Consider the following 13668-nt stretch of genomic DNA (forward strand, 5'->3'; position numbering starts at 1 on the left):
AAGCGTCAAGTCCAACCAACAAGGATATAGCTGGGAAGAGAATACCAGAGGATTGTGGGGGTTAGGTGCATGTCTGGCATGCTCCTAACGAGCCTTGATCCCTGGCGAACATGAGATCCCAGCACTGCATCCCGGTCAGCCCTGCATCCTTGGCATGGAACCACCATCCTGATGGCCAAGGGTCACTAAGGATAAGCTTCAGTCCCCAAAGCACTGTTTGGGACACTCCCCCTGCTTCCCAGCAAAAGAAAAAACAAATGACATGCTGAGGAAATAAATGATGGGATGGAAACTGGATGAGGCCTCCATAGCACCCCGACTCTAGGCAAATGGTGATGGATCACTGTGCCCTATTGCCAGAGAGGATAAGCAATCACTGAGGCAGATCTGGGAGCCCCCAGTGCTTGGCCTGGGATCCACCCACCTGGTCAACCCCCTCAGAGAGCTGAGCCACACGGCGGGCAGGGTGCAAGGTTAGTGGGCAGCAATTTCTGAAGCAGAGTGGAGGCAGATCATGGAAGGGGAGGAGGGCCACCTCCCCCTGAAAAAAAGTAGAAAGTATGAGGGGCAGATCCAGGGAGAAGGGGTGGTCAGGGCTTGGCTACCAACCTGAGACATTGACGGAGAAGTAGGTGGTGTCGCTGCCTGACGGGCTGCTGGTCACACAAGCGTAGAGGCCGGAGTCGGCGGGCACGGAGCCCCGCACCTCCACCTCCTCCCCTGTGATGCGGGTGCGGTTGCTTTCCAGCAGTTGCACCCCGTCCCGTAGCCAGTTGATGCTCTGGACATCGTCCCGCAGCCGACAGCGAAGCTGCAGCAGGTCACCAGGGTGGACCAGGAAGGACTCCACTTCCACGGGGGCGCCCCAGGGCTGGGCTGCAGCCCCCAACAGGGACGAGAAGAAGAAGAAGAAGAAGCAAGGAAGGAGAGGGAAGGAAGGGAGAGAGAGAGAGGGCATTACGCTTAGCTGCACTGCCACTGCCACTGCCACAGTCCAGGGGCAACAGAGCTAGGGAGGATGGGTCAGTGGGAAAGAGTGACTTCCTGGGGTCCCCTGTCTCAGATTCTGCCCCAACCCCCAAAGGCCAAAGGAAGCAAAAGGCAAAGTTAGGAAGCAGTTGCAGCAGCATTAAGTGGCTCCAGTTTGGTTTCTTGGCCTCCTCCGGGCATAGCCAGTTCTCCTCCATCTCCTCTGTAGCTGGCGATCACCATCCCTTACACTCTTCCTTTGTCCAGAATGGCCATTGCCTGGCAGAACACCCCCTTCCATCTTGGCTGGCTCAGCCTGACCCCTCTCCTAGTAACAGCTGAACAGGGCACCCCACCCCGACACTCCTATGATCCTGCAGCACCACCCACATGAGGAAGTCGGTTTGTCAATAGAGGGGAGGCTTGCTCTGGGGGCCAGTGAATCAGATCCATAGATACATTTGTGGGAGAGAGGGCTGCAGAGAGGTCAGCTCAGGGGAACGTCCAGCTAACAGGTGTGGGCCTGAGGCTGGGGAGCTTTTGACTATATTAGGAACGGAGGCTGCAGCTGCCGCAAACGCCACACTTGCTCTGGCAGCGGGAGCTGCTGCACACAAAGCTCCTTTCTCCTCACCCACTGCACGGGCCCCTCTCAAGTTCCCACCTTCCAGTTCCTGTCCCCTGCCTCGCCGCCCCCCCCCCCCCCATGCATGGGTATACACCCAGTGTCCCCCACCAGAGCTCAGGGAGTAGTGCTCTGACCTGCCTTTATCCAGGGCAGTTCCTTCCCCAGCGGACGTGAAGTCGGACAGCCCAAAGGTCTCCTTCACCCTCCCAGCAGTTCCTATCTCCTTCCAGGATATTCTGGGTGCTCTAGGAATCTTCTGCCATCCGACTGAACACACTGAACGAACCCTCTGTGTTGGGGAGCCTGACTTCTGCCTGATACACTACTAGGAACTCCCTGAGGTTCTGTCTAGGCCTCTGATGCAGGAGGGAGGCCCTGAAAGATGTGAGCATGCCCTGCTACACCCCTGGGAGTTAACCCTTGCCTCCCTCTACTCCTCCACCCCCAGCCTCCCAGGCTAGTTCAGGTGCCCTCCTTCCATGGCATTTGTCACACTGCAACAAGTTCTCCCCGTAGCCCCAGCACCTAGTGCAGGGCCCAGCATAGGAATTCAAAGATACATTGAATAATGCAGCAATGGCAGTCATGATAGCATTTTCTTCTAAATCCCTTTTTACTACCACCCTCATTCCAACTAACTCTTGTTTTTTTTTTTTTTTTTTAATTGGTTTACTTGGAATCACAAACCCAGAGATGTTCAGGCGCTGGGTATTGAACCGAACCAGCTATGTGTAAGGCATGTGCTATAACCCTCACCTATTTTTGTTTTGTTTTGTTTTGTTTTGCCACATCCAGTGGCACTCATGGGTCATTCCTGGCTCTGTGCTCAGAAATTATTCTTGGTAGACTCGGGGGACCATATGGAATGCCAGTGATCAAACCCAGGTCGGCTGTGTGCAAGGCAAAAGCCCTACCTGCTGTGTTATCGCTCTGGCCTCTGAAAAGACACTTTTTGAAGCTCTAAGCCAGTTTTTTCGAGAAACTACATGATGAAGGGAATGGTGTCCTGGACAGGGGAGAGAAAGTAGCAAACTCTGAGCTAATGGCAATTTCCTGGTGAGAGGTCCAGGAAGGCCTACACCTACCAAGATCTCAAGAGCGGGCAAATGTTGACTCATCAAAAGGGGGTGCTATTTGAAAAGGTTTGAAAACCACCGGGTTCGCTTGCACTCACTTATTTTTGTGAATCAGGTCAAAAGTAACACCACAAAGGTGAGCAGACCACACAAGTGATCAAAAATAAGCTTTTGTGGGCCTTTTATAAAGTTATTCTTTCCATTTTTAGTGTGTGTGGTTTTGTGGAAAGAAGGCAGAAGAAAAGCAGCTACAATTTGACCTTTCAAGAAAGCAGCAGACATTCCTATTGATCAAATCTCACTTTCCTCAGTGACCTCACTGATTAAATATTTTGCAGCTCGTGATCTCTACCAGCCGTTGGTCAAACTGCAAACTCAGGAAATTTAAATTCTTAGCCTCACAGCTGACTCTCAACATGTCCCAGACACAGAAGCAGAGCCAAAGGAACTTGGGTGTTTCCTGGAAGGTAGTGAGGGGACCAAACCAGTTTGGGTAATTGATTCTAGTTTGGAGTCCTAACTCCTAGCACCCAAAAACTTTTCTAAATGAGTCTGTAAAAAGCTTCATGAAGTGACCTGAGAGATAAGCACAGGGGGTAAGACACTATCCTTGCATGCAGCTGACCTAGGCTTGATCCCAGGTACCCAAATGATTCCTTGATCCCTGTTCCCTACCAGGAGTGATTCTTTATCACAAACAGGTGGGCCTCCCTTTGCTCCCACCCCGAAAAGTCATCATTTCTCTAGAGTCCTCACATCCCAGGCTACTCAAATGCACCCTCAAACCCACCCCGAGGCCCACTTTTACACCAGACTGAACTCTTCTTACCCTAATTTTGTCTGAACCATACTAGTTCACAATTTCATACCACAATATATTATTTCTTTCTGAGCTAAAATTCACATACCATATGATCCACCCATTTTAGTAGAATGTAGTGGTTCTTTTTTTTTTTTTTTTTTTTGATTTTTGGTTTTGGGGTCACACCCGGCAGCGCTCAGGGGTTACTCCTGGCTCTATGCTCAGAAATCGCCCCTGGCAGGCTAGGGAGACCAAATGGGATGCCGGAATTCGAACCACTGTCCTTCTGCATGGAAGGCAAAAGCCTTACCTCCATGCTATCTCGCCGGTCTCAATGCAGTGGTTCTTAATGGAATCTGCTTCTTGTCACTATCAACCGATACAGAACTACTAATGAACCAATGCTGTTTCTGCTAAAGTCTTGTGCTGAGAAAGCAATACAGAACATAATACATGGTCTTTTGCAGTCGCCTTCTTTCTGTAGGCATGTTTCAGGTTCTTCCAGACTCTGGCAAGTTACCACTACCTTATTCCTTTCAGTGCCCGATATTTCACTGTTTGAACATAACACACGTATCCATTTAAGTATATTGTTTCTGTACTGTCAAACTGTGTCCATATCTTGCCACTCCTAAGAAAAACCAAGCAATTTAAAGCATAATTATCTACTGCAATTTTCACCACCGTGCCAAACAATGTCCAAAATGGACAATATTCCAAAGGCTTGAACTGAATTTGCCATCTGGTGGTACAGTCTAATTTTTAGAAGTACCAAAAATCAACCTTCTATTTGGGGGAAGTAAGTGGATTTCTTTTTCTTTTTTTTTTTTTTTGGTTTTTGGGCCACACCCATTGACGCTCAGGGGTTACTCCTGGCTATGCGCTCAGAAGTTGCTCCTGGCTTGGGGGACCATATGGGACACCGGGGGATCGAACCGCGGTCCGTCCAAGGCTAGCGCAGGCAAGGCAGGCACCTTACCTCTTGCGCCACCGCCCGGCCCCGGATTTCTTTTTCAAGGCCACTAATGCCCTTGGATGCAGGCCAATGTCTCCATTTACAAAATAAAGATAATGACCTTTCTTCTGGGAGGTGATAGTAAGGTAACCGACCGCTTGCTGGTTTACTGGGCTCTGCCTATCTGCATCATTGATTAATGGTTCTGATCTTGGGGGATCCTATGTCAGGCAGCTGATTTGAGAATATCACTGTGCACTAGAAGCCAGTAACCACAAGTCACTACTCTGTGCAGTTTGAATTTTCCCAGCACCCTGATTTATATCTTCACTGGAAAGGCTCTCGTATCTGTGGTTCTACCTGGCCTTTCTCTAGTCAAGATCAGTAACCAGGGCTATAAATGTTAGGTGTCAGTTAGCAAGAGAGGAGCTAACAGACACTTTTATTGGGCTGGCCATCAAAGATGAAAACAGAATGCCAGTTTATTGCTCAGCCACTTGAAACCAACTCTTGGAGAATCTAATTTAACTGGAATGGGGAGGCTGCGAGGGAGGCAGCAAACCAAAACACTGGTTTTATCCATCTTGTTTCCCGAGAGATGAGGCGAGGAATGGAGGCCAGAGGACTTTTGGCATCTGGATTCCATGGTGACCTAGCTGGAGGCTGAAACGTCTGGCTTCAAGTCAAGTGATCGGTTGCTTTTACAGGCTCTAGATGTAAAATGTTCTGTGTATTCTAAGAGATATGGTGCACCACGTGGCCACATCCGCAGTTCTACTGAGTCACAACTCTTATCACCAGATGCAGGAATGGGGCTAGGGTTGACTTGATTATTCTTGGAAGAATAAGGCCACCAAGATGTTGAACAACTCTCCTTTGAACTGGGGAGGGAGGCAGAGAGGCAGACAGTTCAGCAGGCTGCTTTTGACTTAGTTGCCTGGACCTGAAGCTGTAGAAGCCTTTGGTCGTGGGACACGTGCACAGGTACTGGGCCAGGGAAGGCTGTGCAGGCTGGATCCTGTGAGAGCAGACTATTACCTATCCTACCCTTCTTCATGTCCTCTGGAAGCATGATTAATATCACTGTGAGGCAGTACTGAGGAGCCCCCTTCTCCCTATCTTACTCCCTAAATACCAAGTGACCTTGCAATTCCTCACAAATCAACATATGTAGCATTTCTGCTTACAGTTAAGACTGGTCAGACACTAACCCCAGTCATAAATAGGTCACTCTGCCCTGGGAAAGTCAGATCAGAATTATGGCCTTGATTCTAAATCTGAGTCTTCTGCCAGCCTTCATACTGTGTAATAAACTACAGAAATGGAACTCTGAGGTGGCCCAAAACCATACAAACCTTGTTTTTCAGAAGATATGAGAGCTTAGTTTAAGTCTAAGAAGACAGGAAAGTTTCTGCAAAAAATCGTCACTTTTCCTAATCAGAATGATAAGATTCAGCTGACACGTTCATCAAGCGCATGAAGCACTTTATCCTCCAACACAAGGCAACCAGAGAACATGACAATCCAATGTGGCAAAGCAACTGGCTTTTACGTTACAGACAGTAAAGATGGTTGCTGACAGTGGTGTTCACAATGTGGTGAGAAAGGAGAGGGGAGGGCAGTGAAAGGATGAGGTACATAGAAGAAGGGTTGAGGCTTAGGGTGAAGGGGAGTGGGAGCTGAAGCTGGGTTTTATGACCTGCTTGGAACAAGGTTCCCAGTTAAAATAAATAAGGGGCCAGAGAGATAGCATGGAAGTAGGGTGTTTGCCTCACATGCAGAAGGACTGTGGTTCGAATACCGGCATCCCATATGGTCCCTCAAGCCTGCCAGGAGCAATTTCTGAGCGTAGAGCCAGGAGTAACTCCTGAGCACCGCCAGGTGTGACCAAAAAAAAACAAAACAAACAAACAAAAAAAAAAAGTAAAGAAAATAAATACATACATAAATAAACAAACAAACAAACAAACAAAAAACACCAAACCCTGGGGCCGGAGAGATAGCATGGAGCTAAGGCATTTGCCTCGATGCAGAAGGATGGTGGTTCAAATCCTGGCATCCCATATAGTCCCCCAAGCCTGCCAGGAGCAATTTTTGAGTATAGAGTCAGGAGTAGTCAGCGCTCCCCTGAGCGCTGCTAGGTGTGAACTCCAAAACCAAAAAATAAACCAACCAACCAAACAATAAAACCCCACCAAACCCAACAACAAGAATCCTAATTAATAAGGTGGAAAAGAAAACAGAGCCACAAACACTGTCCCATGCAACATACTTTCCTACAGAGATGATGAATACAGGTCATTCAAACCATGTGCACGAATATACCTGGAACTCTTTTTTAGAAAACACAGCAGCTCTGGCTCATAACAACTAATTTAGCTAGGATGCGGCCCATCCCTAAACCTCACAACTTAAACACAAATCCAGGGAAGAAGAACATATTCACATAGCACTTAGCAATATGAGTTACCTTGTGCTTTCCCAGGAGCATCCAGGGATCCTTAAAAATGCTGAAAAGAGTGATACCAACACTAGCCAATACTAACAGCATGCTCCCCGTGTCCCAGAAACTGCACAAAGCTTCTTTTTTTTTTTTTTTTTGGTTTTTGGGCCACACCTGGAGGTGCTCAGGGGTTACTCCTGGCTGTCTGCTCAGAAGTAGCTCCTGGCAGGCACGGGGGACCATATGGGACACCGGGATTCGAACCAACCACCGTTGGTCCTGGATCGGCTGCTTGCAAGGCAAACGCTGGTGTGCTATCTCTCCGGGCCCTGCACAAAGCTTCTTAACGCTGACTCTCCTTTAATCTTCACCCAATCCTGTGAGGCGGATACTATCATTATTTTTTTTGTTTTTGTTTTGGATACTATCATTATTATCTCTAACATGATAGAAGCACAAGTTTGCTCTGTGCCAAGCACAGCTCCCAGGAATCCTCACATCAACCCTAGGATATAGGCACCAAATCACCCTATCTCCAGAGGGGAGACTGAGGCACGAAAGGTTCAATACCTCCTCACAACAGTGCACCTAATTAGTAAGCAGCTGAGAGGGAGTCAAGCTTTGCTGGCCTGGCTCTCTGGAGTCCAAGCACACATGACAGAACTAGGGGTGCTGTTCGGTAATGCTGTATCTACCTCGACTTCTAGAAGCAACTGAAATGCTCTGTCTAGCTTTTGTCCTCTTGACAGCACCTGTGTCTTCTCGCTCCTTGAATGCTGAATGGATTTCTGAAGTTGGTTCCTTTGACTTACCCTTTTTTTCTTTCTTTTTGTGACACACTAGCTGTGCTCGGAGGTTACTCCTGGTAGTGATCTGGAGGCCATATGGGGCACTGGATTGGACTTTGGTTGGTCATGTGCAAGGCAAGTGTCCTATCTGCTATATTAGCTCTCTAGCTCCAGCTTATCGTTTATTCTTCCTTTAGTTTCCTCAGTTGTACAACTACTTTACAATTTACTGCTTAAAAAATAATTTAGGGGGCCAGAAAAAAAAAAGTACAGCAGGCAGAGCTCTTGTCTTATATGTGGCTAACCTGGAATCAATCATCAGCACCCTATATGGTCCCCCAAGGCCTGCCAGGAGAGATCCCTGCGTTAGGAGTAAGTCCCAAGTAAGTTCAAGCACCAATAAAATAATCCAACATTTAGCACAGCGGTAGGACATTTGCCTTGCATTTGGCCAACCCAGGAAGGACCTGGTTCAATTCTTGGCACTCATATGGCCCACCAGCCTGCCAGGGGTAATCTCTGAGTGCAGAGCCAGGAATAAACCCTGAGCACCACTAGGTGTGGCCCAATAATCAATCAATTAATCAATAAATAAAGTTAAAAAATATATAACTTTTAAGTATAACTGACATTAAAGTGCTATCCATTGTGTAACAGAGCCATCTTAACTGGCACATATTAATCTCAAGTGTAATTGACTCATTATTTGCATAACTTGCAAATCCCAACAGCAATTCTACTCTTCTGTCTCCCTACATACTCACATTTCTCCCAGTGGTTTAGTGCCTTTTACTTTCAGCCACACCTCGCTACACTGGGGTGAGGGGACCAGCCAGGAATTACCCAAGGCCCCTTCATGTAAAGCCCCCCTTTGAGCCCTTCCTCTCACCCTACCCTAGCCCAAATTTAAAGCTTTTTGACTATGCACATCTTCCTACCTCTGCTGCTGTGCCCTCTAAAGAGTGCCAAAGGCACTGACTGAGACAGGCAGACACGTAACTAAGGCGAAGGCTCTTGCTCTGGCATGGAATCAATTTCATACACATAAAGTCACAAGAAAATGGAGGTTTGGGCCAGAGTGATGGTACAGCGGGTAGGGCACTTGCTTGCATGGGACTGACTGGGGTTGATTACCATATGGTCCCGTGAGTACCACTGGTAGTGATTTCTGAGTTCAAAGCCAGGAATAACACCTGAGCATTATTAGGTGTGGCCTCAAAATAAAAACAAACAAAAAAAATGTGGCCTGAAGGCCTTCTCTCAAAATTACAAAATAGGAGTAAGCCCTGGCTGTAACTACTGTGTCTGTTGGGTCTTGGGGGGCTATCACTGTACTCAGGGCTGGACCTGGGCCACAGGTGGACAGGACTGGCCTCCTGCTCCTGTATACCTGTCTCCTCACAAGCCCCTCATCCTGGAGGGTGGAGCACAGCTGATGGCCTCTGATGACCCCTGCCTGTCCCCACTGAGATTAGGAATATCAGGCAAAAGGGTTGTCACTCTCTCCTGGGGCCAGTGTTCCTGGTCACATACCCAAAGATTAGCCCTGTCCCTTCCACCCGGCCACTCTGGATCCCAGGCCCTCAGGCTACAGCAGTGTTCAGGTTTACTTCAGCCCACAGAGCTGCATAACCCCCCACCCAAGTCTCCCCACCTCAGCTGTCCTGTCTTCTGATTCACCTCTGCAGCAGGCCATGACCCTCATTGCTTGTGATTTTGTTTTGTCCTATTAAGTAAGGCCTATGCTTCTCCTGAGGCCTCTCCCCTCTCTACCACTCTCCCTTAACACGTTCCCAACATTCTTCACCTCATTCTATTTTGTTTCCCTGGTGGTTTCAGGCTATACCCGGAGTGCTCAGGGATCATCCCTGAAAGAGCCTGTGGGAATGGTGCAGGGATCCAACCCAAGTCAGACATGTGCCATGAAAATAAGTCATCTCAGGGGCTGGACGGTGGCGCTGGAGGTAAGGTGCCTGCCTTGCCTGCGCTAACCTAGGACGGACCGCGGTTCGATCCCCCGGCGTCCCATATGGTCCCCCAAGAAGCCAGGAGCAACTTCTGAGCGCATAGCCAGGAGTAACCCCTGAGCCTCACAGGGTGTGGCCCAAAAACCAAAAAAAAAAGAAAATAAGTCATCTCTACATACTGTTCACAACCTTTCCTAGGAGCTCACACATTGTTCCAGCATTCCCTCGTGGTTATTTATATATGTAGCTGGGCCCTAGTAGGTGCATGGAAGGCTCGAGGTAGGCCCAGAAAGTGGATTCTGCTCCCCGAAGGCAGGAAGAGGATTCTTTATTTTTATTTTTATTTATTTATTTATTTATTTATTTATTTATTTATTTTTTGGTCTCTCCCAGCAGTGCTCAGAGGTTACTCCTGACAACGCTCAGAAACCACTCCTGGCAGGCTTGGGGAACCATATGAGATGCCGGGATTTGAACCACTGTCCTTCTGCATGGAAGGCAAATGCCTTACCTCCGTGCTATTCTCTGGTCCCTAGATTCTTTATTTTCTGCATACTAAAGGGCTTCTTGGAGTATAGCTTACTGGCCCCCAAGGTCTAGGCCTAAATGGCTTCAAATAGGATTCTGGGTTTAGGAAATTAGGGGCGAGTGGCTCTCCTCTTCAGGCACTCCACTGGGGGAACTGGTGGTCCAGGAGTGTTTACAGTCTTGGCACAAACTCCCCAGAGATAAATGAGGGGGCAATTGTGGGTGGGGGAGGAACTCAGGGTGGCTTTGAAAGCAACTTAAGAGGAACACAGAACAGCACAGCGGGGCCCCAGGAGCTCTCCGCAGAGGGTTTTATTACATTATTTTGGCTTTGAAATGGAACTGAAAACTTACTTTAGTCTGGCCAGGCCAGAGAGAGAAAAAATATCACTGAAATACCAAAGAAAGAGGGTGGGCTGGGTTCTCATCCCGAGAGCCTTGGGACATGAAGAAACCCTAGAGATCTGGGATTCCTTGAACTCTGCGGAAATGGGGAGCATATGTGTGGTAGGGGAGCCAGGAACACCAAATCAATTAGCGGGGACTGACACCCTGATCTCACAGCATTCCCCAGTCACGACCCAGGGGACTTGCAGTGTAGGGCAATTTTTTTTTTTTTAAGAGAAAAAGGGAAAGAAGGACCATTTTGCATGCAAATACATCACTGCCAGAAGTGCCCATTAAAATGTAAAAACTCCACTTTCGGCCTGACAAAACGGTGCAAACTGCTGTGTTTGCCAGAGGAGCAGCAATACAGCTCCCGACAAAGGGCCCAAGGAACAATGGTGGGCTGAATGGCCTCTGTCAGCAGGTCCCCGTGCGCGTTGCCATGGGGACCCCACCGAGGCTTACTGAAGGTATTTCCTGAGGAGAAAGGCAGAGCACACAGGCCCAGGCGGCCTGGCTAATCCTGACAGGAAGCCATCGCCATTCAGCAGCCCAGAGGCTTGGGGCTGGAGTTTTGTTTTGTTTTTATTAAAAAAAAAAAAAAAAAGATCTTGGTCTTTTGTGTGTCCCAGGTCGTCACTATAATTTACTGCAGAGCTGCCTGTGCAGGCCAAAGCTGCAGTCAATGCACTGCGACCCACCCCTCAGACAAAGTTCCCCATAACCAGGCAAGAGACACCCCGGCATGTAGAACTTCAGAGATTCAGTCTGCAAATGCTAGGAGTCCAGAGATGCGAGGTCACCAGATGTCTCCAGGAGTCATGTGACAGAATGGAGCCTGGGGGTTTATGTTCCCCCACTACATGAGGAGTGAGTGCATTTCTGTCTGAAGTACTTACAACCTCTAGATTGTGCTCCCTGACTCTAATGAGTCCTTGTATCCTTTACACACACACACACACACACACACACACACACACACACACACACACACACACACATACACACACAGAGGGGATCGAACTTCCAGGCTGTAAATAAGTGATTAACAAAGGAATGTGCCTAGGAGTTGTTTTAAAAGAAATTCCCCCTCTTCCTCTCTTCCCACCCCACTTTTTTGCCTACACACTAGGATTGAAGCATGGAAAAACTCTTGCTACATCCACTTTCCAAAGCAATTCCCAGGTCATGCTATTCCCTCCCTCTAGCCTGACTAGGAGGAGAGTTGATCTGGAGAAGAAATGTTGACATGACAGTGATACGCAAGAAACACAGTGTGGGATGGGGGAGCCTCATCCTTTATCCAAGAGAGAAGCCCCGGAGGCCACTCTGACTCCCAGTTCCTGGAAGTTTGTGTCACTGGTTCACACTTGGCACCAGAGGAATCCAATCAGGCAGATTCAGGGAAGAAAGCCAGCAACACAGCTGCTGGCGGTGGAGTCAGAATCTCCAATGGACAACTGCCCTCCAGGACTCACTTTAGGGTAAATGAACATTTCCTAAGCAAGCCTGTATAGGGAAAAAGTCACCCATCAGGAGGACCAGGAAAAAGAGGCTCAAATGGTTCATCAGTATTTGACCCCAAATCACAAAAGTGTTTGCAAAGTTCATGTTCTTGCTTCAAGACTCTCCCTTCTCAAGCTTTAAAACTGGCATTTTGAGAGATTCAGAAACAGGGACATTAGCTGATTTGGAGTCATAAGACTGGGTCCCGGGACTCCATCAAACACCCGAAATTTTGGTCTTACTTTGGGGAAAAGCTATAGCAGCTCAACTCACTGCTGCAGGACCTCCCAAGGAAGCCCAACTTCAACCAGACACAGGTGGGCTTTTTCTCCTGACTTTATTAACCACAAAGCAAAAGTTTCTCTGGCCACCAACTCTTATAATACAAACCTTTAACTTCATTGCCTGGGAAAAGCTGGCCAACCAGCTGATGGTGTTTGCATGTGTCATTTGGGGTTCACACTAGTGTGTGTATTGTGTGTGCAAGCAGAGGTTCACTGCTAGCTAGAAGGAGAGCGCAGACCCTCCCACCACTGGCCCAGAGCCCAGGCCTCCCAGCCATGTGTCTGCAGCTGCGACCTGTCATGCACTTCCTGGTCTGGGTTCTGTAATGGAAAGATCATTAAGAGTGGGGGAGGGGAGGGGAGTAAGATGACTTGGGGACAGAGGTAGCCCTTCAGCTCCCCCTCTGCAGTGCTCTGACCTCAGAGTCCCTTCAGGTTCCTAAAAGAGAAGAAAGTGCTGTCCCCGCCCACTTCTCTCTCTGGACCTCCCACTCTACCCACTGCCCGTACCTCTAGGAGTTGCCTCCCCCCACGCCCAGCAGAACTAGTTTTGGGGAAAGGAGCCAGCAGCTGGGCAGGAAAAAGTTGCCTTGCCCCTCAACTTGCTTGCTGATGAATTAGGAGAGGCCTCAGCTGTTTCAGAGTTTGCTTTCCTGGTCTCCAGTCACTGCAGATGCTTGAAAGTACAATTCACTGGGGTTTTCGGCATCCCCAATACTTCTGCCATATCCCCTTCCTGTCCAATTCTGGTGATGAGTCTGGATTACAGCGGCCTGAGCTAAAAGAAGGGTCATTGCCCATTGCAATTGGGAAAGAAGTGAATGGATTAAGAAATTAAGAAATGATCCTATTCTTATATTATGGGAATGAAGGTCTAAGCATCTTTTAAAAATTAAATGATGGGGGCCAGAGTAATAATCACAGTGGATAGGATGTTTGCCTTGCATGTGTCTGACCCGGATTCGATCGCCAGCATCCTATATGCTCGGGTTTCCTGAGCCCAGAGCCAGGAGTAATCCAAGCGCTTCTGGGTATGGCTCAAAAAAATGTTTTTTGAATGATGTAGGAAGGTGGTTGCTAGGGGATGGGGAAGTGGGGTGAGGGTTAGTGTTTAATGGGTTCCAAGGCTCAGTCAATAATGGTGAAAAATATCTGGAGATGTAAGTTCCTAGTAGTGATAGACACACAACACAAATCTATGCTTTAGAAGTGGATACTTGAAAGCAGTTAAAATGGTAAATTTTATTTTATAACCATACTAAATTATGGTGCTAGATGACATTCAGTTTGTAAAATGTTCTAACTTGATAAAATAAAGTGTCAACAATTGATAAA

General features: G+C 48.1%; 1 protein-coding gene across 6 annotated transcripts in view; it reads right to left on the reverse strand.

Moving 5' to 3' along the window:
* FGFR1 (fibroblast growth factor receptor 1) overlaps positions 1–13668 on the reverse strand; it is a 66397-nt gene that overhangs the window by 19763 nt on the left and 32966 nt on the right. For all 6 annotated transcript variants that reach the window (XM_049771808.1, XM_049771807.1, XM_049771806.1 and 3 more), the window contains exon 3: positions 610–876. In XM_049771808.1, the coding sequence (XP_049627765.1) occupies positions 610–876 (267 nt within the window). The remainder of the gene's footprint in view (positions 1–609; positions 877–13668) is intronic.

The sequence above is a fragment of the Suncus etruscus genome, chromosome 4 (genome assembly GCF_024139225.1).
Source record: "Suncus etruscus isolate mSunEtr1 chromosome 4, mSunEtr1.pri.cur, whole genome shotgun sequence".
NCBI classification, from domain to species: Eukaryota; Metazoa; Chordata; class Mammalia; order Eulipotyphla; family Soricidae; genus Suncus; species Suncus etruscus.